The sequence below is a fragment of the Heteronotia binoei genome, chromosome 2, assembly GCF_032191835.1.
Source record: "Heteronotia binoei isolate CCM8104 ecotype False Entrance Well chromosome 2, APGP_CSIRO_Hbin_v1, whole genome shotgun sequence".
Taxonomy (NCBI): domain Eukaryota; kingdom Metazoa; phylum Chordata; class Lepidosauria; order Squamata; family Gekkonidae; genus Heteronotia; species Heteronotia binoei.
In genome coordinates, this window is record NC_083224.1 from 186395791 (window position 1) to 186423078 (window position 27288).

A 27288-nucleotide genomic window follows, 5' to 3' on the forward strand; every position below is an offset into this window, starting at 1 on the left:
GATGGCTGGGGGCACTTTGTTCAGGAGTCCATAGGACTGAACCCTTTGGTTCACTTCACCTAAAATTTGGGTTTTATCTAAAAGGTGGGTCCTAGCAGCTCTCCTGAAATTTTGGTGCCAGTACCTTCAAAAACATACCCCAGCCCCATAGAAATTGCTCCACCCCAGGAAAAAAAAAGCATATCTGAATACCATATTGATACTTGGAATCTGAGGAAGCTGATACTTTTGTTGTGCACCCCTAGCTTTCACAGAAAAAAAATAAGTCATACAAGCACAATTAATGCCAATCAGAAAAGTTTTAATTTTTAGGACACTGTACAAAAAAAACACATGCATTAGTTTCATTACATTTATCTGTTATCAAGATTCAATGCTACAAGGGCACCAGCCCAAGTATCTACTACAGCAAGAGGTAAGACCCAAAAGACAAACGCAGCATACAGATCTCGAGGCTTGCCCCTACGGGTTAAAGGTGCAATTCTGTCGAGGAAAGGGAAGATGTCAGAAGATCTGAAGTGGAGTGAGGATGGAATGAAGGACAGGATGTTCCGGGAACACTTAAGGCACTGGACATCTTGGTTTTCCTTAAGATGCCCTACGAAGAGTCACAAAAGGTAGGGCTGCAGAGTTCCTACTGACCAGTTGAAGACCTTAGCTTCCCCCCCCACCCCCCCACCCCCAAATCCAGAAGATCTAGCAATCCATTTATTTGCTGATTGAACTTTCACCATTTTCTAGCTGAAAACTATTTCTGGGTGCTGCTAATGCCCTTAAAGTAGATTGGGAAGGAAGAAAAATAATGTTTTTCTAGACATCTAAAAGAAGCTTAATGTGTGGATTCTGGAAAACAGGTAGGCACTGTGCTACGTGAGTCAAGTAAGATACTGTCTCAAAACACTGAAACAGCTTGCTCTTAGGGATACTGGCAAAGAGATCCTGCGGAAATCTAGTCACCCAGAGGTAAAACTAATACAATTCTAGCCACTCTATTCTTAACAAGCCAGCTGACCTTTGTCGTAAGTCATTTACATCTATTCTAATTTTTAGAAGGCACACCTGAAACATCACAGATCGAGAGGGATTTCTGCAGCAACATTAGCAGAGTTAGCGCTCCTAATACCTAGGAACTGTAGTTTTGCCAAAGTCCTTCCAACAGAATTCCCAGAAGTTTTTGCACAAAAGCCACATTAGACATTTTGGAAACCTGCAACAAAAACCTAGACGTCTTTCTTTATCTCAGTTTGCGGGCTGTCCAACTTTTCAGGTTCAGAGGGGTCCTTCTGTGGGCTGTCCAGCTTCTCCTTCGACCCTACACAGGCCCGGACAGAATCTTCTGCATCTGCGCAGGCATCTTCCGGAAGCTCCACCAAGTTGGGGGCGAAAGGCCCCACCACCCATGGGAGGGGAACGTGCGAGACCACATAGTCGAGCACGTCCTCCATCGCCTCGTTTGCCCAGGAGACACTCTCGCGGCTCTGGGCCAGGATGGTGGCTGAAATGTCCTGGAAGGAATGGGCTGTTGAGAAGGACGTGTGGAGGTCCTCCACTGTGTGGCGGAGGTGTTGGACTTTGTCCTGGATAGAAACCGGAAGGCCTCGGACACTGGAGATGAGGGTTGAGCAGGAGCCCTGCAGCTGCTGAGTCAGGCCCCGGAACATGGTCAGGGTCTGCGACTCAACCTGAAAAGGGGGAAGACCTTGATTCTGTTATTATCCTTAGCAAAATTTGCCCCCTGCCCTCATCAGGGCCAGAGAGGCAGCAAACGGATTAAAAAAATAAGAACACATCTTTAAAACCATTCCAACAAAACACACACAATTAAAACCCAAGCTAAAATTAGCAGTAAGAACACAAGGTAAAAAATAAAATACATGAGGTAGGAAAGAGGGATTGCTGAGGGAATGCCAGGCAAAACAAAAAGGCCTTCATCGTCTAGCACGGGGGGGGGGGGGGAACTGTGGCCTAGGAGCCATTTGTGGCTCTTTCACATGTATTATGAAGCTCTCAAAGTCCCCAGTGCCCTGTCAGCTGGCTAAGAGATGGCATTTCTCTCTTTAAATCAGTTCTCCAAGCTAAACCAGCTGGCAGCTTGGAGAATGCATTCAAAGTTAAAGTTGCTTTCTTTCCACCTCTCCCTCCTGCACTTATTTTCCTTCCTTCCTCTCTCAAACCTCTGATGTTTATTCTATGCAGCTCTTCTGTTAAGCAAGTTTGGCCACCCCTGCTCTAGCAAAAGACAGCAGCAGAAGGGAGATGGTTTGGTCCTCTCTGGGAACAGAATTCGAGGTTTAGTGCTGCAAATACTGAATGCCCTTTCTCAGGTTGCTACCAACTTAATCTCAGAAGACAGGGGCCGCTGATGCAGGGCAACTGCCTGCATTTCCAGGTGGACTGTACTACTTAACACTAGAGGGGTGCCTATCACCTCTTTATTGCCATCCTAGAAATCAGGAAGAAACTCCTAAGCTTAGCTTCTTGAATGGTTTGCCAGTTATCCCACATTCGGGGAATTTTTAAATAGGCAAATAAGGGCAAAATACAATCTGTCACCAACAACTGAAACAATACAGTCTGTTTCACCGTCTTTGCACTCAGTCACCTTTTCCTGTGGCAAGTCAAGCCCAGGCTTTGAAGGCTTTCCGAAAGGGCTGGAAAAATCCAGGGCTTTTTTTTTGTAGCAGGAGCTCCTTTGCATATTAGGTCACACCCCTTGATGTAGCCAGTCCTCCAAGAGCTTACAGTGGGCCCTGTAAGAAGGGCCCTGTAAGCTCTTGGGAGGACTGGCTACATCGGGGTGTGTGGCCTAATATGCAAAGGAGTTCCTGCTACAAAAATAAGCCTGTGAGGAACCCAATGGACATTAAGCAGTCACAAAAAAACCTCCCATGTTCAGAGGCACATGAGTTATCAGAAGCTTGGAAGTTAACAAGCGGAAGTGGTAGAGAGCCAGAGTCGAGCAGCACTTTAAAGATTAACACAAATTGGAGCAGGGTATGAGTTTTCATGAGTCACTGTTCACTTCTTCAGATACATCAGGGAGAAGAGGGTGGACTAGAGGCGCCTTCAATCGGAACCCTTCAGATGGGTCATACCAGGCTTCTAGAACCAATCCAGAAAGAACAGCTCCATTGCCCAGGGGCAGGCACCACAAACAAGCTAACCTCCGGCTGTCCCGAAGAGTCCATCAGTTCTCCGTTCCCTGTTTGCTTCTTGCTCCATTCCAACCACATCTGGTGTAGCTTCTCCTGGCCTTCTTGAAGCCTATGGCCAACACCCGCCTTGACGTTTTCCACCTACCGAGACAGCCAAAGGGTTCAGGGGTAGGGTTAAGAGGGGGCAGCCATGCTTTCTCCTAGTTACAAACATAGCCCCCATGCACCAGAAGAAGAAGAAGAAAAGTTTGGATTTATACCCTGCCCTTCACTACTTGAAGAAGTCTCAGAGTGGTTCACAATCTTCTTTCCCTTCCCCACAACAGACACCCTGTGAGGTGGGTGGGGCTGAGAGAGCTCTGACAGAAACTGTTCTTGAGATGAACAGCTCTGCAAGAACTTGGGACTGACTCAAGGTCACATCAGCAGGTGCATGTGGAGACCTGGAAATCAAACCCAATTCTCCCAGATAAGAGTCTGTGCACTTAACTACACCACCAAACTGGCTCAGAGAGGCCCCACCACCACCAATACCAAAGAGCAACAATTCCAACTCAACTTGATTCACACCTGGGCTGAGACTACTGCCACACCAGTGTTAGACAGGCTCTAGTTCCACCCTCAGGGCATCCCATCCCAGCAAATTCCTGCCTTTGGTGTGTGTGTAGGCCAATGCTAATTGGCATCCGCCAATGAGAGGCTGTAGAACCTTTGGAGGGGAGAGTTAGGTGGAGGGGATATTGAGCATTGCCTCAGATTTTTTGGGGGGGAAGCAACAGAGAAATTGGGGGGGGGGGGGACTGCCAGGAGAATAGTTAGGCTTTGCCCAGTGAGAGAAAAATACTCCATTATCTATACAATAGGTATACAGGACTCTAGAGCTGACAGGCAAGAATAGAGCACATATTCTGTGTTACCTAAGGGAAATAGTAGGGTAGAGACTGGTGAGGGGGTTGAGAGAAATACCCCAAGAGAAAAGCTAGCCCTATTTCAGAGGTGGCCAACAGTAGCTCTCCAGATGTTTTTTGCCTACAACTCCCATCAGCCCTAGCCAAAAACATCTGGAGAGCTACCGTTGGCCACCCCTGCCCTATTTCAATATGCTGAGATTCTTAAGTTTAAGGACAGGTCTTTCTGGGAAAACTGAACTGTCAGTTCAGTAAAAGGTCGCAAGTATATGAAACTGCAATTGTTTTAAGGCAGAAATTCTATCCCTTGCTGTAGAAAATCTAATAACTCACTACCTTCCTTGCCTTACCCACCAAACCACTTAAACGCTGAGCCCTTCTAAAGAAAATACAATAAACTATTATTTTTGGGGGAGGGGTAATTGTGAAAAGGTGTTCTGTGTAACTCACACCAGAAGAAGTAGGGGAGAAAGTAGAAATTACCTCAGATTCCTGTTATGAGGTAATTTCTACTACTTTTCCCCTCCCCTTTCCCCAGAGTGATTCACGCCAACACCTTTTCACAATGCAAAAAGAGTTAAGTTTATTCCTGTGTAATACCCACACAGTTATTTATTAACACTGTGAGTGTTCAGGGAAACAATCCCGAATGTAACTAAATCAACTCAGTTGCTACTACTGGAAGGTAGCAGCATGGAACACTACACAGCTTGAGCTTTGTTCGCTTAAACCACCATGGCATTTCCTTTGCTGCTGCTTGGTTGCCTGCCCTCAGCCAAATTCCCTTGCCAGCTCCTTCCCTGGCTCGACCATAGTTATATGCAGTGTTCCCTCTAAGCTGAGTTAGTGTGAGCTAGTTCACAATTTTTTAGCCTCCAGCTCATACGTTTTTGTCTCAGCTCAGGAAAAATGGCTCTAGAGCAAACTAATTTATGCAGTAGCTCACAACTTTTAATGCCAATAGCTCACAACTTAAAAGGCCAGTAGCCCACGAAGTAGAATTTCTGCTCACAAGACTCCACAACTTAGAAGGAACATTGGTTCTATGTTAGGATTTATACCCAGCTCCTCCTCTTCCTTCAACCTCATCTCCATCATCCTTCCATCTCTGAACCTTCTCTCCTTCCCAAATCCTGAATGGCAGATGGTTCTGAGGTTGTTTCTCCAATTCAAACTGACCCCTTGCTTGCCTCAAAGAAGCTGCCACTGTTCTTTTCTTTTTCTCCTTTTTTTTGGGTGGTGGTGGGGGGGAATTTTGTGTTTAATATATGTGTGCACACAGGGCCTTTTTCGTAGAAAAAGCACAGCAGTAACTCATTTGTGTATTAGGTCACACCCCCTGATATCACCATTGCTTCACACAGGGCTTTTTTGTAGAGAAAAAACCCAACAGGAATTCGTTTGCATATTAGGTCACACCCCCTGACATCACCATTGTTTTGCAGAGGGCTTTTTTGTAGTGAAAGCCCAGCAGAAACTCATTTGCATATCAGGCCACACACCCCGAAGCCAAGCCAGCTGGAGCTGCGTTCCTGCTCAAAAAGAGCCATGTGTGTGTGTCTGCATCGGGAAGTCATGGTGACCTCTACTAGGGGCCTAGAGGATATTCAGGAAGGTGGATGAATAAAGCCTGTCCCCACCTCCTGGCTGCTGGTATTCCAAGGAGGTCTCCCATCCAAATACTTGAATGGAGTTGACCCTCCTTGGCTTCTGAGATCTGATGAGATCAGGCGTGCCTGGGCTATCCAGTTCAGGGCGAAGCTGCCACTGTTCTGTTGAACACACCTTCACCCCTCAGCGGTCTGAATGTTTGAGAACATTCAGCAGCATCACAGCAACGCAGCAAAGCAAAGGCAGGTTGCAGACAGAACAGCAGAGTGAATAACCACAGTGGCCCAAGAGGACGCTTCAGAAACCTCATCAGGGCATTCTTACCAGCACGATCATCTGGTAGAGTTGGGTGAAGGGGCCTTCTGTGGCCTTCTTGATGTTCCACAGCTTGTTCACAGAATGGTGGTAGGCCCGGCGACGGACTTTGCTCGAGAGAAATCCCAAGCGAACAAAATAACTCTCCTGCTCACTTGGCGGCATTAAGGGGGCCAGCACAGAGAAACCCGTATCAGAGGTATCCAATAACTCAGCCATTTCAACTGGAAGAAAGAAAACAAGAAGGTTTCTGGCCTTCAACAGGCAAACTCAAGAAACTGCCAGCCGGCTAGTCATATTTTTGCCCTGCCCTTTCTTTCAGGGGACTCAGGGAAGCATATGGGGGGGGCATACAGTTGCCAGATTCCCCCCCCCCGGCCACTGGGTGGCCACATCCAGGTTGGGAAACTTCTGGAGATTTGGGGATGGAGCCTAGGGAGGACAGGGACCTCAGTGGGGAACAAGGGTCCACAGAGTCCACCCTCCAAAGCAGCCATTTTCTCCAAGGGAACTGATCTCTGTAGACTGAAGGTGAGCTGTAATTCTGGGGGATCCCCAGAGGCTAGAATCTCTATGGAGTTCATCCATCTCTTCCATCATTTTGGCCTTCACCAGCTGGGAGTTGTAGGCCTAGAACTCTTTTGGGGCTTGCTAGCTGCACCGTTAAAAGCGAAACGAAAAGGATTCTTTCAATCTAGGGCTAGAATACACAGCTTCCTAGAACCCCATACCCATTTCCTCTTCTCGTAATCATTGTTTATGTCCTCCACAACCCCTCTCTAAGGTGGACTAGTATCACCTGTATTACAAAGGAAGGGGTGAGGCTGGAAGAGGGCAGCGGCAAGAGCCACACCTGAGAGTCTCACAAGGTTTAGAAGCAACAGGAATGTGGAGCAAAGATACATTTGACTTGCTTTGCTTCAATCCCATAGGGTGGATGGAGATCTCCTGGGATTACAGCTGATCACCAAGCGACAGAGAAAACAGCTGCTTCGGAAAGTGGCATTATGTCCCCATCAAAGCCCCACCTCTCCCCAAACCCCAGCCTCTTCAGGTCACACCTCCAAAATCTCCAGGTATTTCTCAACCTCAAACTGGCAACCCTATTTCAGCCTGCTGCTAGGACCTTCCCTGGCACATATGATCCCAAATTAGTTTGTAGAAATCACCGCTACAAGGTAGAGCGAGGGCAGGAACCAAAATTCTAAGGCTCGGCAGCTCTTGGCCATGTTGCTAAGTGGAAAGTTCTCATTTAGGGATTGTCTATCCTTGAATTACCTCACCCTGCAGGCAAAATGCCCTGCCTGGAGCAAGACAATAAGAAGCCCAGTGGCTGATCTGTTCTGGCTCTTCCCTAAACTCTCAGAAAAACTTCATCAGTTCCTAACGCACCCAGCTTCCAAAGTAAAGACACACCCATTTCATTTGAGATTTCTACCAAATTGCACAGCTGTACCCACCCCCCTTGCCCTGATCTGGATGGATCAGGCTAGCTCGCTCTTGTCATATCCAGGAAGCTAAGCAGAGCTGGCCCTGGCTAGTACTTGGGTGGGACACCAGCCAGGAAGTCCACGGTAGCTACACGGAGACGGGCAACAGCACATCGCTTCTGAATGTGTCTTGCTTTGAAAACCATAAACCATAAGTTGGCTGAGATTTGATGCACTTGCCGTCAGCCACCGCTTAGCACCCTGAAGTCTCTACAGAGCAGAGGTGGCCAAACTTGCTTAATGTAAGAGGAGGGAGGGAGGGAAGGAAAAAATAGATGAGGGCAGGGAGGATGGAAAAGAAAGCAACTCTTAACTTTAAATGCATCCTCCAAGCCGCCAGGAGATACAAGATCTGGTCTACTGCTAAGTTGTGTCTAAATATTTGTTTCCTTGGAACACTGCTGAGAGATCTGTCATAATTTAAACAGTTCCAAGTGGCTCCCATTATTATTATTATTTTTTACAATGTACTCAAGTTGATCTGATAGATAAGAACATAGCACATACTCAAAACACTGGGGGCCATGTGACCCCGATATGGCAATTTCAAGTAGTGCTTTATGCCAAAATATGGAGGCGTTCAACATTGTATTCCCCCCCGCCTCATTCATTTTCCCCATTTTTTCATCTCTTTTTTCTCTTGCACTGGGGGTCATCTTAGACTCCACATACTTCCCTCTATCAAACCACAGTCCTTAACACAATCACAGAATTTACAATAGGCTGGTGGTTCTTAGTAAACTGCTTTTAAGTACCAGTTTTGCAACTCCCACTAGTAGAACGTGAAAACAAAGAAACACCAAGTTTCCAGCCCAGGGGTCCCCAACTTCTCTGAGCCTGCAAGCTTCTTTAGAATTCTGACTCAGAGCAGTGGAAACAGTCACAAAATAGAAACTGCAGGAAGTGGAGCCAATGACTGGATGTCAGGAATTGAATTGATCTATTACTCCGTTTAACAGGATATATTTCCCTTTTAACAGGACGCCTTTTAATCTATACCAGAGGTGGTCAACGGTAGCTCGCCAGATGTTTTTTGCCTACAACTCCCATCAGCCCCAGCCAGCATGGCCAATCGCTGGGGCTGATGGGAGTTGTAAGCAAAAAAACATTTGGAGAGCTACCGTTGACCACCCCTGACCTATACAGCTAACCAGAAGCCCTACTGGGCATAAGTGCCACCGTAGCCCCACTCACTTTCTAAAATGATTTGGTGGGCACTGGGAAAGTGTTGGTGGGTGCCCATAGGCACCACGAAGGGACCCCTGTTCTAGACTCTGCTGTCAATACAGGGTGCTACCCTATGCCTTACCCTATACCTACTAAGCTCTTGCTGTGTTGTAGGGAGGTAATGATCCACAAGGTCGTCTGACATATCCAGGACAGCCTCCATGCCGTCGGCAACCATCTGGCTCACTCTGGACCCCATGACGGTATTCACGCTGCCCAACACCATCGATTTGGTCATGTCCACCACCCCGCTCACACCGCTGGCCACAGCATTCTTCGCCCCGTTGACGGTGCTCGAGACCACTTCCTTAGTGCTGGCAACAACCTGGAAGGTGAGGTTCACATTTCAAGATGGAGAGAAAAAAGGGAACTGTTCCTTCCAACCCCCGGCACAAAAAACTCCTTATCACAAAAAGTGATTTTATGACAGGTACCCCACCCCCACCCCCAAAAATCAACAGTTAGAAAAATACAAAAACCACTGAAAGCTGGTAGTGGGGAATGAAAAAGCTTCATCTGGTGACCAGACTCAAGCAGGGTACTGTGGAGGAGAGTTTTCAGCATCAAGCTGCCGCCACCAAAAAGGCCCAGCACACAATTTGTGTGTGGGGGGAATGAAAGAGCTTTATCTAGTGAATAGATCCAAGTCTAGGTGCCTCCACCAAGAAAGCCCTGCCCCTGGTTTGCCACGCACTTCATTTCAGAAGGCATAGGGACCTTTGAAGATTTTAGCCCCTCATTGCAAAACTATAATGGTTAGGTAATGTCACAAATCAAACATGGAAGGCAAATGCCACTTCAGAACGGCCTACTGTCAGGACCATCCATGTGAACAGCTTATTGAGGCCCTGCCCTGCCCTTTTGAAGGAAAGGATTATATAATCTTTCCTTTTCCTGTCTTTGGATCTAAAAATACATATATAGAGAAGTCTCATAATGTCTTCTGGTTTCTAGACCTCAAAAAAGCCAGGCTTCAAACGACTACAATCACATGATAAACCATCCAGCGAGTAGAATCCCACCAAGGCATTTCCTGCACATTAGATGCCCAGGGGGAAATGAGGAAAGGCAGCCGTTCTTTGGAAGCTGTTGCAATCGAACAGAGCAGCTGTTCCTTGCTGGAGAGAACCACAGAATAGATATCCAATTACACAAAAGTAGACCATGGTTTGATTGACACAAGTACTCTTCAATGTATTCCATAAATATCAAACATGCATAGTCCATACAAAAATCAAAAGTTTGTAAGTCCTGTTCACTGGTATAATAAACGTATCCCGCCCAATAAAGTGCTTGTGTAGAATCTCTTCTCAAATAACAGTGCAAGATCTGGAATCTTATATGGGGCATCCCAAGATCACCTCCTACATTGCTCGCTACCTGCTCAGCATGTTTCAGTCAAACTTTCCTCATGGTGGGGTTGAAAAATTGTCAATGGAGCCATTGAAGAAATTTCTGTGCTTGATGTCAGTTGTGAGTGTACTGAAGTGGTTGGGAACTTATAAAAATTTGGACAACTTTTCAACCCCTCCATGAGGAAGGTTTGACTGAAATGCACTGACCAGCTAGCAACCAACCTAAGAGGTGGTCTTGGGGGGGTCCTGTATAAGATTGAGGATTTTGCACCATTATATGAGAAGAGATTCTACACAAGCACTTTATTGGACTGGATAAGTTTATTATACCGGTGATGAACAGGACTTACAAACTTTCAATTTTTTTATGAGCTATGGCCCACGAATGTTTATGATATCCGTGAAATACACTGAAGAGTATTTGTGTCCATAATCAAACCATGAACTACTTCTAGGTAATTGGATGCTATCTCTTGCTGGCAAGCATTCATTTCCATTGAAATCACAGACTGTAAATCTACCCTGTACTACCCTGATTGCACAGGCATACAAGTATACCAAAATTCCACCCCCCCCCAAAAAAAAACCCTCTTGCACATAACTAGCAAGTCAGTACCAAAGCATTCTATCTAACCTGTTTCTTCCCAACAGTTTTAAAAATACTGACATTGTACCCAGGAAGATTCTAAAAGTTGCAACAGCACCAGGAACTTGACTTGCAAGACTTCTAAGAAGATGATATTGGATTTATATCCCACCCTATACTCTGAATCTCAGAACGGTCACAATCTCTTCTACCTCCCCACCCCCCACAACAGTCACCCTGTGAGGTAGTTGGGGCTGAGAGAACTTTTTACAGCAGCTGCCCATTCAAGGACAACTCCTGTGAAAGCTATGGCTATCCCAAGGTCATTCCAGCAGGTGCAAGTGGAGGAGTGGAGAATCAAACCTGGTTCTCCCAGATAACAGTCCGTGCACTTAACCACTATACCAAACTGGCTCTCAGTGCAGGGAGGTTTTGTATGCTCAATTGTGCAAGCCTTCCACATACAGATTCGTAGTGAGTCACACCCAAGAGCGGCTTGTACAGCACCAAGCGTAGAAATGGATCAATAGGATGCTGGACCGCTTCTTAGCAGGACCCTGAATTTACACTTTATTAGGACTGGGGAAAAGAGAGATACTGACTTTCTCCGATGGCTGTTGCAAAATGGGTAGTTTTTCTTCCAATTTATCCAAGCTCTTGCATGCATACTCATTGGCTGTTGCAACTACAGGGAGATAAGAGAGATTGTTACATGTGGTCCCGAGAGCCAAAGAGTTCACTTTCCCCCCAAGCTGCTAGTCCTCACAATGGCAAGAGCCGTGTCCTTGGGTACAATATTGGTAGGCTTGCTTTCCAAAACACAGATCCAGAGGAGTTACCCGTGTTAGTCTGTTGCTGCAAAACAGAGTCCAGTAGCGCCTTTAAGACCAACACATTTTATTGTAGCATAAGCTTTCGAGGAACACAGCTCTCTTCGTCAGATGCATCTGACAAAGAGAACTGGATTCTCTAAGGTTTGTGCTACAATAAAATTTGTTGGTCTTAAAGGTGCTACTGGATTTTTTACTATTTTCCAAAACATGCAGCCTCCAAGGAGGCTTACGGCACTTAAAAATAACTGGGAAAACTCAAATTTTAAAAAATGGAGACCCTCCACCCTTTGGCACACAGAATCAGCAACATTCCTTTTCTATGAAAGGAGGGCAGGGAAGAGCACACAGGGAATTTTGGAGTGTGGGGGGGGGAGAGGAGCATCCCACATTTCTGGACGACGCCCTAGACCAGGGGTGGCCAAACTGTGGCTCGGGAGCCACAAGTGGCTCTTTCACACATATTGTGTGGCTCTCAAAACCGCCCCCACCCCATCAGCCATCTAAGAAAAGGCATTTAAAGTTGCTTTCTTTTCACCTCCCCCTCCAATCTATTTGCCTTCCCTTCCTGCCTGGTGACTCTCAAACATCTGATGTTCATGTCTTGTGACTCTCAAACATCTGACATTTATCCTACGTGGCTCTTATGTTAAGCAAGTTTGGCCACCCCTGCCCTAGACAACATGCTTTGCCAAGTTTGTGTCCTTATGGGGACAGAGACTACCAGACCCTAGCCACTGCACGTCTAGGCTGAACCCACCAACCCAGAGACTGCCATGCCACTAGAGTTGCCAACCTCCCAAAGGTAGCGAGCAATCTCCTGGGGTTCAACTGAGCTTCAGGTTACACGGGTCAGTTCACCTGGAGAAAATGGCTGCTTTGCAAGGTGGGATCTATGGCGTTATACCCCACGGAAGTCTCTCCCCAAACCCTGCCCCTTCCTCAGGATCCACCTCCCAATTCTCCAGGTATTCCTCAATCTGGAGTTGGCAACCCTACGGCTGCCACCCTGCAGCTCCTCCGCTCCTGTTACTATGACTACCAAGCCGACAAAACACAGAGCTCATTTCGAGTGAGAAATCCTAGCCTTTCATGTAATTTTAATGCAGGCTGTGACACGCAATGTCTTATAGACGCTGGGTGAACTACAAGCCCCCGAGAATCAGAGTTCGAAAGGACTTCCGGAGTCATCTAGTCCAACCCCCTGCACAATGCAGGAAACTCACAAATACCTCCCCCTAAATTCACAGGATCTTCATTGGTGTCAGAGGGTCATCTAGCCTCTGTTTAAAAACCTCCGCGGAAGGAGAGCCCACCACCTCCCGAGGAAGCCTGTTCCACTGAGGAACTGCTCTAATGGTCAGGAAGTTCTTCCTAATGTTGAACCGGAAAATCCTTTGATTTAATTTAGATCCATTAGTTCTGGTCCTACCTTCTGGGGCCACAGAAAACAATTCCACACCATCCTCTATATGACAGCCCTTCAAGTACTTGAAGATGGTGATCATATCACCTCTCAGCCGCCTCCTCTCCAGGCTAAACATGCCCAGCTCCTTCAGCCTTTCTTCAAAGGACTTGGTCTCCAGACCCCTCAACATCTTTATCGCCCTCCTCTGGACCCGTTCCAGCTTGTCTATATCCTTCTTAAAATGTGGTGCCCAAAACTGAACACAATACTCCAAGGTGAGGTCTTACCAGAGCAGAGTAAAGTGACACCATTACCTCACAGAGAAGCAAGAACTCTAGGCCTTACAAACATACATGACCTAGTTATCAGAACTGGCCCAATCCACCTACATACATTGAGCTAAGTCACCTACTCTGAGGTTCCAGCTTGTTCAAGAGGGGCTGGGCCCCACTCACAGCAGCTGCTGTGAGGGTCTTCACGCTCTTCTCCGCCACATTGCAGACAGACTTGAGGTAGGGGTGGGTCTCTTTTGTGGAGGCATAAGCTGAGGAGACCATGTCATAGGCTGAACTCACAAGAGGCAAGTTGGCAACTCGAGTGACCACATTCTAGGAAGAGAGGAGGGGGAAAAGTTAAGGGGGCAGTTATGATTCTGTTCTTGAAATCAGAACTCTTAGCTTTAAGGTACAAAGTTTTCTGATTCACTTACAATCAGGGGTCTTCAACACAGTGCCCACGGGTGCCATGGCACCTGAAAAAGTGGCCACTGTGTGACAGAGTGCTGGACTGGATGGGCCATTGGCCTGATCCAACACGGCTTCTCTTATGTTCTTAGGACAAGCAAACTGCCCCCCACAATAGCCCCCCTCCTGTTTGGGCTTTTAGGGGCAGAATCAGGAGACCCACCTTTGCTCCCCACCCCTGGTTGTCAGGAGAAAAGCAGATTTATAAATATTTTGAATAAACAGAATTATAGGCCGCTGTACCCACACCACTAGGGCACTGCCAACCATTCATAAAAGCCCACCACAGTTTGAGGGCGGAGACCACCGAAGGGTCCCCAAGGAACTTCAGTTTAGGGTTGACTCTGACAGAACAACAGATTCCCCCCTTCTTTTGAATAACCTTGGAAAATGCAAGCAAACAGGGTAAAAGATTCCACAATCTTCTTGTAGGGGAACCAATGTAGGATCACAGATGTGACTCAGAAGATATCTATAGCCATGTTTCTGGCGGTGACAGACATGAATGACACAGGAGAAGCACAAGGATCTTGGAAGGTATCCGGATTTCCCCTGCCAAAAGCAGACAGGCCAATGGGTCTCCCTCCAGCCTCTGCAACAGTGCAGTAGAATTCTGTGGGAGAAGAGTCAATTTAGGTCAAAGGTGGGCTGCTGCTGGCCTTCAGTTACCTGTAGGTCCACCTCCTTGTTTTCACCAGCGGTCTCGTTTGAGATATTATCTTCTGATGGCATGATGCAGCTAGAAGAGAGAGAAGAGAAAGAATCAATATTTCTTCAAGAAGGAGAGCTGGTTTTATAGCCTGCCTTTACTACCTGAAGGAGTCTCAGAGCAGTTTATAATCAGCTTCCTCTCCCTACAACGGACGCCCTGTGAGGTGGGTGGGGCTGCAAGAGCTCTGACAGAAACTGCTCCTGAGAGAACAGCTTTGAGTGAACTATGACAGATCCAAGATCACTCAGCTGGCTTCATGTGGAGGAGGGAGGGGGGGAATCAAACCCAGCTCTCCAGATAAAAGTTCTCTGCTCTTCATCACTACATCAAACTGGCTTGACCAACCCAGTTCTGGAACTTTCAGGCACAAACATCAGTGCAAGGACTACCAGCTTAACATGTCAGGTAAGAACAAAGTAGTTCATCAGAAACCAAGAACGAGTGGAGGCCTCAGTGGAGCCTCCATGTACAGGAACCGTATACCAGACACTGGGGAACCAAAAGGGGTGGGGCTGTTGCCAAGGTGCTCAAAAGTGGAGGCTAGGAACCCATGTGGTTGGCTATTGTTGAGAAGCATTCTAGGTTGACCTTCTGTTGGATCCAACAAGACATTCTTAAACCAACTCCTCATGACAACACCCAAAGGAATCATTAGTCTACTTTTATGTGCCAGTGAAGGCTGTTGCTTTCATGCCCTCCTGGTATGACTGCTAGCCCACACCTACAGGGCAATTTGACTGCTAGCCCACACCTACAGGGCAATTTGTCGAACCTTAAGAGATGTTTTTATGAAACTATTGAGCTATCAGAGTGATGGTTACGGAACATGTGTAGAGAGTGTACTAACCATCTCCCTCCTCCCTTTCTCTGAACATTTGTGCCACTTTTCAGAGTGCAAGTAAAAAAAACCCTTTGCCATTGCTAAAAAATCCTAACCCTTCCTGAAACTACTCGAGAGAATCATCCATCTATGAATTTATCTGCCATAGAACTCCTGGCATTCTAATACTCCCAGGTTACAAATGGGGCAGACACAAATGTTTAGGTAACCCAGCACAGTGAATAAGGCAAGCACGCAATCTAAGACACATTTAGCCTTCCCTGCAACTGAACATCTCAGCTCCCCAAATCCCCCACCAGAGAATAATGCCCCTGTATAAATCTACGGTGAGGTCTCATTTGGAATACTGCGTTCAATTCTGGACACCACACCTCCAAAAAGATATTCTAGCACTGAAAAAGGAGCAGAAAAGAGCAACTAAGGTGATTAAGGGGATGGAAGAATCCCTCTATAAAGAAAAGCTCAAGAGGTAGGGCTCTTCAGCATGGAGAAATGGCAACTGAGAGGTGACATGACAGAGGTTTACAAAATTACTGTTGGGATCTGTTCAAGTTGCTTCCACTTCCACTCACTGTAGAGTTAACTTGTTCTTAATAAGCAGAGAATTACATAACTGATCTGTAATCATTAAACCTGATCCAAGAGGGCAGCCGTATTGGTCTGAAGCAGTAGAACAAATCTGGCGTCTAGCAGCGCCCCGAATAAACTTTTGTTTGGTCTTCAAGATGCCACTGGACTCAAAATTTGTTCAATTAAAGCTGAGTTTAGCTAGCTTGGGAAAACTATGGGTGTAGTTCATTCCAATGAAATGGTCTGTAACATCTCTTATCAGCCATCAATAGATTAGAAGAAATGCTTTGATCCTGCATACATCTATTTACAACCTTTTATTGTACCTTTTCCATTCTTTGTCTGTGAGCAAGAAGCAGCAGCCTTTAACCTTTTACCTCTTAACTGTAAACATGTAGTCAGAATGGCCAAGTCTGTTTTCTTTACTTTTTTTCCAAATGTAACTCCCCTACCTTTTTTCCCCTAGTGAAGTTAAGATTTCTTTTTAAGCTCAAAATACACTGTGCGTGCTCTATTTATTTTGCTAACTCTGCTACTTTTAAAAGCAAAACCCAATACGTTTGCATGGGATACAGAAGGTCAAGAAAGAAGTACTCTACCCCCCCCCCCCTTTTCTCACAATACAACAATTCGTGGGCACTCAGAGAAATTAAGGAGCCATAGGTTTAGAACAGATAAAAGTACTTCTTCACTTAAGGAGTAATTAACACAGGAAGTTACGACAGCTATATGCATAGACAACTTCAAGAGGGGACTGGATAAATATACAGAGCAGAGGTCCATCAGCGGTTATTAGTCACAAGGTATAGTATAGAGCCCTGCATGCAGAGTGGTAAAACTGCAGTACTGCAGTTCAAGCTCTGCTCATGACCTGAGTTTGATCCCAGAGGAGGCAGGGTTCAGGTAGCCAGCTGATGGTTGACTCAGCCTTCCATCCTTCCACGCTTGGTAAAATGAGTACCCAGCTTGCTGGGGGGAAAGTGTAGATGATGGCGAAGCCAATGGCAAACCACCCCATGGAGGTGGGGGCAGGTTTTATGAGCTGTTCCCTTTCCAAGAATACCCAGCCCCCAGGGTCTTTCTGTCATGTACATTTTTATCCCATTAAACTTACTCCACAGATCTCAATGAGTCCAGGCCCAGGTTCAAATCCCTACTCCGCCATTTAAGCTTGCTGGGTGACCTTGAGCCAGTCAATCTAAGCTACCTCACAAGTCTGTTGTAAGGACAAAGAATGATAAAGGTGGCTTTAGCCCTCCATTGGGAGAGAAAAGCAGATAAATATTATCCTCACAAAGACCACATGACTGGCCCCTGGTGAGCTTTATGCCACTGTTGGATTTGAACTCGTATCTCCTCAATCTTGGCCAAACAGTCTTAACCACTATAAAGGCTCTGTACTCACTGAGGCTTTGTTTCCCATCCTGAAGCCCAACTGAGATAGTTTTGGGAGGTGGGGGCAGAATTAAGTTTGGCAGAGTTTCAGCATTTCATTTCCACACCTCCATACCCATACAACAGCAAGCTAGAGCCGCCTGCATGGATAGTATTCTCTGGACACCCTCCAACTGCAACGCTCCTCTGGGCATGGACTATTTTTACTCATTTCAAATACACCCACTGCATTGCATCTACTAAACATCTTTGTGCCCTGTGCCAAAATTTAAACTATGAGAAACAATGCCTTGAAACCAGAAGCGAGTCAGCTTTTAGAAATGGGAGCCCAAGGAAACAAATTAAGATTCCCCCCACAGTACTGAACTGCTCCCTAACGCAAAACACCTGAAACTATGCCATTTTTCTTACAAATTGGCTTCCTTCCAATTATCAGGCTCCAAAGAAGCTTGGCAACTGAAAAAACCTGGCTGCGGCCTGCTTTGTTTCCATCTTGAAGATCCGGCTTGCTTTTGACAAACAACTAGATTGACCCTACTACCCCGAAACAGGCACTAGGCTGCTGTGTTGTCAGTGAATGGTCACAAGATTGTTGCTAGAGAAAGGGGATCCATAAGGTGAGAGAAGGTCAGATCTAGGCAGCTGTCATGATCCTAGGCCTAGTGAGGCCTACATGCTCAAGGGAAGCCAGTATTAGAGTAGCTACAGAACCTACATTTCCCAGGCTCCCTCCTGCCCCTCTGATTGGGTGAGCAGCACCCACGTTTTTGGAGAGAAAAAGTTGTCCAGAGGATACCGGAAGGGTGGGACCTGGAAGGGAGGTAATAAAAGGCCCAGCTAGAGAGGGAAGGTTGTTCTCTCTGGAAAGGCTGAGTTGGAGAGTGGGCTGCAACAGGAGAGTTCCCTGATCTAGAGTGGCGAGTCAATTGAGGAACGGGACACATTGTTACATCAGGGCTTTTGTTGCTTTGTACCACCTTTGCCGTTTTCCCAAGTTCACTACTGTACTAAAAGTTACAACCCGCTTGTTTGCTTTTGAGCATTTACAATAAACTCGTTATACTGCTTGGGTCTGCACACCTCTTCAGATAAAAGATGCCTGCTGAGAAGACAGCAGTCAGGTGGGTTCTGAGACCCCCCCAGACAGACCGATACCAGAGTGGTAGCAGCCTATAGAAGGCCCCAGTCCCCTGCTTTGGATAGCAGCTGTGGAAAGAACAAGAGAACCCCAGTGTGTTCTTGCACACCACATCAGCAACTGAGAGGGCCGTGGCGTCGCAGCTTCAGAGGTTTCTGGATGACGCTTCTGTCCTAGACCCATGTCAGTCTGGCTTCCGGTCGGGCCATGGAACAGAGACGGTGCTGGTCGCCTTGGTAGATGACCTCCAACGGCAACTGGATCGAGGCGGCGTTGTGGTGCTGATGCTGTTAGATCTGTCGGCTGCATTTGATACAGTCGACCATCGGCTACTGACGCGCCGCCTCGCCGACATTGGGGTTGAGGGGTCGGCCTTGCAATGGCTTTCCTCCTTTCTCCTGGGTCGGGGACAGAGGGTGGCTATCGGGAGTGAACGGTCCCGGAGGCGCACACTGGACTGTGGGGTGCCCCAGGGAGCAGTGCTCTCTCCGATGTTGTTCAACATCTATATGCGCCCCCTCGCCCAGATTGCCCGGCGGTTTGGGCTGGGTTGCCATCAATATGCAGATGACACCCAGCTCTATCTACTAATGGACGGCTGGCCCGACCCCGCACCAGGGAATCTCGACCGGGCCTTACAGGCTGTTGCGACATGGCTCAGGCTGAGTGGGCTGAAGTTGAACCCAGCGAAGACAGAGGTCCTTTGCGTGGGTCGCGGCGCTCTGGGAAGGGAAATAGCTCTCTCGGCCTTTGATGGTGCGCCATTGAAAGCAGCGCACCAGGTAAAGAGCCTGGGTGTTTTACTGGAGCCTTCATTATCGATGGAGGCCCAGATAGCAGCCACTGCCAAGTCAGCATTCTTCCATCTGAAGCGGGCAAGGCAGTTGGCCCCTTTCCTTGAGCGCCGGGACCTCGCAACAGTGATCCACGCAACGGTCACCTCAAGATTGGACTACTGTAATGCCCTCTACTTGGGGCTACCTCTGTGCCGAACTCGGAGATGGCAGCTAGTGCAGAATGCGGCGGCCAGGCTGTTGTTGGGACTCCCAAAACGGGAACATATACGGCCGGGGCTACGTGAACTGCACTGGCTGCCGATCATATACCGGGTACAGTACAAAGTGTTGGTCATTACCTTTAAAGCCTTATATGGCCGAGGACCTGTCTACCTGAGGGACCGTCTTTCCCCGTATGAACCCCAGAGAGCACTGAGGTCAGTTGGGAAAAATCTAATGACCATCCCTGGGCCAAAGGAGACTAAATACCAGAACACTAGGGTACGGGCATTCTCAATCGCGGCCCCTACCCTATGGAACTGACTCCCCGAGGAGGTGCGGGCCCTGCGGAACCTTGATCAGTTCCGCAGGGCCTGCAAGACCACCTTGTTTAAGCTTGCACACTTGGACTGCTAAGAAGATCGGCAATTAAGGATCCGCCAATGCGGTTCGAAGACCTATACCGCTGAATAATTGTACTTACTGGATTGTTCTAATGTTGTTAAGTTAGTGTTCACTGTTTTATATTGTTAAATTTAAAGGCTTTTAACTACTGTATGTTTTTATAAAATGTTGTTAGCCGCCCTGAGCCTGCCAAGGTGGGGAGGGCGGGATATAAATAAAATTATTATTATTATTATTATTATTATGTTCCTGCGCTGGACAAGAGGCTGGCAGGCTTCTTAAAATTTCAGCACATGGCCATATCTGCCATGACAGGCTCCTTGCAGAAGGTGGGTCCTGCGGATCACAGAACTGTCCTCCTCCAAAGTTTCTCTCAATTGATGGTTGGCCACACAAGGCAGGGCTTTTCCTGTGGTGGCCCCTCGACTGTGGAACATCCTCCCGAAGTGTGCCAAGTTCCCAGCACCAGTTAGATATACATTAGTGTAGGAAGGCCTGGCCAACTGCATGTTATGTGTGTTATTTAACTTCCTTGCAAATTTAACAAACTTCACGCTCTTGTCTTTGAACATCACGTCACTGTTTCAAAACAGTTGCCGGCGATTATTCCTGGCACCAGTTATTTTTAACATTTTATTGGCATTTTTAGTTTCACTTCCATACTAATACCACCCTGTGGCTGCTAAAAAAATGTTACTGCTGCTGATTTAACGCAAGCCGTGTCTGTTTTATGGCCCCCGATTTAATATGCAATGATTTTTTTTTTTTAAAAACTGCTTTAAAGCTTCCGTTGGATGCCTTGAGCACCCCTTTGGTAAGAGTTCAGAGAGAAATGAAAAAGGAATATGTTCTGAACAGTCAAGAGCAGCAGTATAGAAATATCAAATACATACCCAATTCCCCTCGCTTTCATTTAACACCATTGGAGTCTCAATGGAAAATATATATTTTAAAAAAAATTTAGTCAATCTCTACCAGGGGTGTCAAATCCCTGGGGATTTGTTCCCCTGGGGTGCGGCCTGGGGGACAAACTGGGGCCCTGGAGGGCTGCTATCAAGCTTCTGAGCTGTTATCTTCCTTCTCCCTCTCTCGTTTCCTTCTGCATCACAGTTTGCTTTGTCAGGCTTGCTCAATCACACAGGAGCTACAGAGCAAGGCCTCTACTTTCTCCAGTGGCTGAGGCTCCTATCTTGGGGAGGGGGGGGGAGAGACAGCTTCCTTTGCCAGGCTCTCGCAATTGCACAGCAGAGCTAATGACCTAAGCCTCTCTTTCATCTATTGGCTGAGGCTCCTCCCCTTCCTGGTCCCCTGAGGAAGGAAGGAAAGAGCCAGAGCTTCCTTTGCCCAGTTCCCTGGATCACAAGAGCGTTACAAAAAAAGCACCATTAAGACCAACAAGTGCAAATGTTTTAAGCATGTTTTATTTTAAGTTTCTATATATATTTAATAGTGTTTGTGTTCTCTATAAAGTTTATATTTCTGTTACCTGGCATTACATTTTATGACACACATGGCCCAGCCCGACAAGGTCTCATTTATGTCATATTCGGCCCTCATAACAAATGAGTTTAACATCTCTGAACCTTTCTCCCCAAATGGGACTCAGAAGTGCTCACATTCTCTCATTTCATGTTAGGCTGAGAATGTGGGACTGGCCAAGGTACGGGTAACAGGGAGGATTAACACGTGTGGGTTGGGAAATACCTGGAGAGATTCTGGGGGTGCGGCCTAGGGAGGGCAGAAACTTTAGCAGGCTACAGTGCCATGGAGTCCACCCTCCAAAATAGCCATTTTCTCCAAGGGAGAAAGCCGCTAATTAAGATACCAAAATGGGCGTTTGAGAGAGAACTTGGCTGGAACTTTCAGTTGGCTTACGAGGGAAGCTGCAGGAGCAGCGGAACGCAATCAAAGCCGGAGTTTGCGTGAAGGGAAGAATTTCTCCTTCAGAAGTCAGCAAGCAACGGAGGGACTCCTGTGGAACTTTATTGCTGAGTCTTAGTACTCTGTTTGGAAAATTAAGAGACTGTGTGGGGTCCTCCCTGTAATACTGTATGTGAGACTCTTGTTTGTCTTTAATTTCTACTGGAGGAATAGGAATGTATGCCTACTTTTGTAGGTTGGTTACTACATGATAATACAATTTTCTTAATTTTGTATATACTAGTCAAGAGTGTGTGTTCTTGCACAATATTTTTTGATATTTTTGTATTCTATATATTGTGCTGCCATTGTTCTTTTGCCCCCCTGGAAATTGGCAACTCTAATAACAGAGGAAGGGAGCATCCTTATAACATCCTCATTTTCCCAACATTATTGTCTTCTCCAAATTGGGGGTGGGGGGGTGGGAGAATGAGAGTGCAGGATCCTGAGTGGGAAATGTAGTTGACTCCAGTTGTGTAAAAGGAAATTCCTGAAAACTATAATAAAGGATTTGCCTCTGTTTTTGAATGCAACTACACTCTGAATCCAGAAATTGCATGGTGTCTGAGAAATAGGAAACCGAAGCAATGTGGGTGGCATGCCTAAGACAAAAGTTAAGAAATTCGATTGAGGGATCTGGTGGTTATTTAACATGATCCCGGGTTATTATTTAACATCCCTGGGGTTCTTGGTAATTGTAAATTCAAAGGTTTACCGACAGAATGTACTATATGAGTTTAAGGTAAAATAAACATTTTAAGTTAAAAAAAAAAAGACAAACGGAGGAACAAAGGAAAGCCCCGGAGGCTTAGTGCCATAAAAACATGTGGTCATCCTTCGACGTGTCAAAAGACAGGTAGGCTCACAGGAAGGATGGCTCCAGAGCAAACTGATTTGCAGTAGCCCACACAAGCCATTGATGGCTAGCTGTAATATATTTTTGCAGTATTAAAATATCACCTGCCATCTTTTAGAACCAGATACACCCATGAGGACTAGAAGAATGCCAGTTCCATTTTAAAACTAGTAATTATCACTGTCTTAAGCCATCTTCGGGGCCAGTGCGAGGAGGAAACAGAAAGGTAAAAAGGGAGCCCTGGAGGCAGAAGGGGCCCCTGCCCTTTGTGCGACAGGGAAGCGGGTTGTGTTTGTGTAGTGTCTCAACTCTGCCCTACTGGGTCAGCTGCCGGCAGGCTCAACCTGAGCTTACTCATTTAGAAACTGCGGGAGTCCTTTCAACACTCATTCAGGAGAAGGTCAACCTCGGGGACACACGCCGCAACATGAAATTACTCACTGCAGCACAAGTTAGTCATGCAACGTGTGCTTTCCACAAGAATCCTTCCAAATGTTGCAACCAGAGAGTAAGTAAGGAGACACCACACCACTGGGAATGACTCGGCAAGAGGCAAGATTACCCAGGGGCACAATACCTCCAATATGGAGGAAAGACCATCCAAGTCATAGGTCACGTTTCGCATAGCAGAGTTGCTTTTAAAAAAATAAATCAATAACACAGGTTTCTCATCCTCAGAGGGAACACTGGAAAAGAGGAGGAGCAAGATATAACGTAAGGACTAGTTACCAGTGCTCCCTCTAAGGTGAGTTAGTGTGAGCTAGCTCACAGTTTAACCTCTGGCTCACAGTGTTTTAACCTCTGGCTCACAGGAAGGATGGCCCTAGAGCAAACTGATTTGCAGTAGCCCAATCACTCGCTCACATTAACGCCAGTAGCTCACAAAGTAGAATTTATTGCTCACAAGACTCCATAGCTTAGAGGGAGTTTCGCTAGTTACCCCATACTTTTGATAGTAAAGGCATCATTTCTCCCCCCCAGCAAGCCACACGGGGTTGCCAATCTCCAGACGTGGCCTGGAGATCTCCTGGAACTACAACTGTTTTCCTGCCAACAGAGATCAGATCCCTTGAAGAACATGGCTGCTTTGGAGGATGGACATGACAGTATATTTCACTGAGGTGTAGTGGTTAAGTGTGCAGACTCTTATCTGGGAGAACCGGGTTTGATTCCCCACTTCTCCACTTGCACCTGCTAGCATGGCCTTGGGTCAGCCATAGCTCTGGCAGAGGTTGTCCTTGAAAGGGCAGCTGCTGTGAGAGCCCTCTCCAGCCCTACCCACCTCACAGGGTGACTGTTGTGGGGGAGGAAGGTAAAGGAGATTGTGAGCCGCTCTGAGACTCTTCGGAGTGGAGGGCGGGATATAAATCCAATATCATCATCTTCTTCTTCAAATGCTGCTATGCTCAGATTCTGCCACCCCTTCCCTCCAAAAACATCCAGGAATTTTTCATCCAGGAGCTGGAAACTCTAAGAATGCCACTTTTGTAGCTGAAAATGGAAGAGATTGTGTGTCCCAGCCCTGGGAACATGATGAAACACTCTACACCACACAGTTCTGCCAAAGCGGATCCGCCCCATTAATCACATGCACCTGACCCAGACAAAGAAAACAGAGCAAGAAATTAACAATAATGACTTGAAAGATCTTAAGCAAAATCAAGGCACCAACACAAGCAGTTTCTTTCTCCATTCCACCTCACCCCAATATTTACTTCACCCGCCCAAATTCAGACTGTAAGCCCTTTGTGGGCGGAGCCCTGAATCTGGAGCTATGTGAACCAGTGGCAGAGCAGTTCCAGAGATCTACTGAAGTCCCATAACTCACAGCTAGCCCCAAAGAGCTTGGAAGCAAGGATGGCCAAACCTGCTTAATGTAAAAGCCACACAAAATAAACATCAGGTATTTGAGAGCTGTAAGACAAGGAAGGAAGGCAAACAGATGGGGAGAGGGGGAAAGAAATCAACTTTAAACGTCTTCTCCAAGTTGATGACTGGTTTGGAGAAGTGATTTAAAGAGACAAATGTCTTCTCCAAGCTGGCTGATGGGGGCAGTGGGGGCTCTGAGAGCCACACAATATGTGTGAAAGAGCCACATGTGGCTCCTGAACCACAGGTTGGCCACCCCTGGCTAGAAGTATATACAGGATTGTGGCCTTGAGATGATTCCGGTCATCTTTTCCCAACGCCCCAGAGTGCTTTTATGCAGGTACTTATGTAAGTAATTTAGCCCCACCCCCCCTCATGCATTTTGGACAGCATATACACCTCCTCCCTTTTTGCAGCCTCACAGTCACCCTGTGAGGTAGGCTAGATTGAGACTCACAGGCTGATCCACCATCATTCAGAAAGCTGAACAGCAGAGCTTTGTGAGAGCCAGTGTGGTATAGTGCAGGACTAGGAATTAGGAGATCAGGTTCGAGTCCCCAGTAAGCCATGGAAACCTGCTAGGTGACCTTGAGTCAGTCACAGCCTAACCTGCCCCATAGGGCTGTGGTGAGGATGAACTGGAGGAGAGCAGAACAATGCGAGCCACTTTAGGGAGAAAGGTGATACACAAATGAAGCAAATAAATAAGCATGAATTCGAACTCAGATCTTATCCAACACCACCCTGCAGATATATATACACACATAGCTGCAATTTTAAAAATTAGAAACAAAGTCACCAGGATGAAAGCAATTACAAAAGGCTACAGCTATTCACTTAATAACTAAACAGGAAGTATGATCCAGCTCAACCTGGTTGCATTTTAGATTTTATTAACTTCTTTTGTACCCCCCATTCACTCCAATGGGGACCCCAAGTGACTTACATTCCCCTCTCCTCTATTTTATCCTCACAACAACCCTGCGATGTGGGTTAGGCTAAGAGTGTGTGACTGGCCCAATGTCATCCAGTGAGCTTCCCTAGAATGAGTACAGGATTTGAACCCAGATCCTAGTCCGACACTTTAATCACTAAACCACGCTGGAACCGTCAAAGCCAAAGCTTGTTTCCCAGCAGATACTAATGGACTGCATACCTGTTTGAATTTTAAACCTTTATCAAAATATTTACTCAGTGATAACGTATACACTCCAAATCCCAACTTTCTCCCGCATAGGAATTCCTTTCCAAAACTAAGTTCCCTTTCAAATAACTGCTTTGATGAGGAAAGTTAACCCACTAGAACTCACAGATATTTAAAGGTGCCAAAGAACGCTAAGAAACGCAACGAGGTACCAGCAAGTTTCAATGAGGCTTGCAACAAGAATTTAAAAACAGACTTAAAAGCCCCACCTGAAAACCAAACCAACCGACACTTCGATAGCGTTTAGGAGTCAAATAAATACATTTTTGCAAGAAACTAAGGGGTTTTGGAAGTTTTTTTTAAACTTTGTTTGCAGGAGGGCAGGAGAAAGACGCGCGCCAGCTGGAATTTTGGGGTGGAGGGAAGGGGGTGGGGAAGGAAAGAAACCGATAGGAGCGAAGTTGCAATTCTTAAAAAAAAAAGCAAATTTCAGCCACGCCTTTTAAAACTCCCCCTCCGAGCTGGGGCTACAAACACTCCATTTTAGCCACCAACCAATCCAGCCTCAAAGTGGAAGTTAAGCAACGTTCCTCTCCCAGCGCCGAGAACTTTGTCTGGAAGCGTAATTAATTTAGCAACACGCCTGCAATCGCAAACCGAACTTTCCACTTACCCCGCGGGTGTAACTATTTCGCTCCGGAGCCCAGCCGCGCCACTGGCAACAATCGATTCTGGAGTAACAAAAATCGCCGTGGCGAGAAGTAGACTGCCTCGCTGCATTTCAGTGCGTCAGGACCAATCCGGTGAAGCGAGGGCTCGGCTCCAGCCAATAGGGAGCGACGGAGTGCCAAAGGCCGGGAACTTTGCGATTAGAACTTGTTACACAAAGATAAATTAATAGGGCGAGTTCCTGTGTTTGTCTGAAGCAGCAGAACGAAGCTGGAGCCCGAGAGGCGCTAGGGTTGCCAGGTCCAATTCAAGAAATATCTGGGGACTTTGGGGGTGGAGCCAGGAGAAAGGTTGTGACAAGCATAATTGAACTCCCAAGGGGAGTTCTGGCCATCACATTTAAAGGCACCACAGTCCTTTTAAATGGCTCCCCTCCATTGGAAATAATGAAGGATAGGGGCATCTTCTTTTGGGGCTTATAGAACTGGACCCTCTCACCCAATCGTTTTGACACATGGAGGGTATTTTGAGGAGAGCCACTGGATGCTATGCTGCAGATTTGGTGCCTCTATCTCAAAAAAACAGACCCCCCCCCCAAGCCCCAGATACCTTCAGATCAATTCTCTGTTATACGCTACGGGAATTGGTCTCCATAGGGAATAATAGAGTGTCCAGCAGACATTTCCCTCCCCACCCCCACTTTCTGATGACCCTGAAGCTGGGGGAGAGCCTCCAACGCGGGGGATTCCCTGGCCCCACCTGGGGATTGGCAACCCTAAGAGGCACCTTTAAGACCAACAAAGTTTTATTGAAGGTGTAAGCTTTCCTGTGCACTTGTAATACAAGTGCTTTTGGGTATGAGCGTGGGAATGCATGTCTGTGAGGTTGAACCAGCCTGCCTGCCTGCCTTTGGTTCGGTTCTTGTACTGCTGACCACGACTTAATCGGAAGCAAAGCTAAGAGTCAAAAGTTAAGTGGGGCTGGAAGAAAAGAAGAGGTTTGGAAGAAGGGTGTGTTTGAGCACATGAACAGTGAATCCAGCAACACCTTCGAGATCAACAACTCTATAAAAGCTTCCTTCAGGTATCGGCTTTCCTTTTCTCTGTGCACAAGCTTGTGATTTGGTCTTCGAGGCAAAGACTTTCA

The 27288-nt window shown here is 46.7% G+C and overlaps 1 protein-coding gene across 1 annotated transcript; it reads right to left on the reverse strand.

The window, feature by feature from the left end:
* Positions 1 to 280: 280 nt before the first annotated feature.
* LOC132567068 (perilipin-3-like) lies at positions 281 to 26423 on the reverse strand. The gene is made up of 8 exons (XM_060232668.1): positions 26147 to 26423; positions 14298 to 14367; positions 13298 to 13493; positions 11250 to 11332; positions 8800 to 9031; positions 5999 to 6213; positions 3165 to 3296; positions 281 to 1682 (listed from the first exon to the last, which is right to left on the reverse strand). The coding sequence occupies exons 1-8, from the start codon at positions 26251 to 26253 to the stop codon at positions 1221 to 1223; spliced, it is 1497 nt and encodes a 498-aa protein (XP_060088651.1). The 5' UTR covers positions 26254 to 26423; the 3' UTR covers positions 281 to 1220.
* Positions 26424 to 27288: the final 865 nt, after the last annotated feature.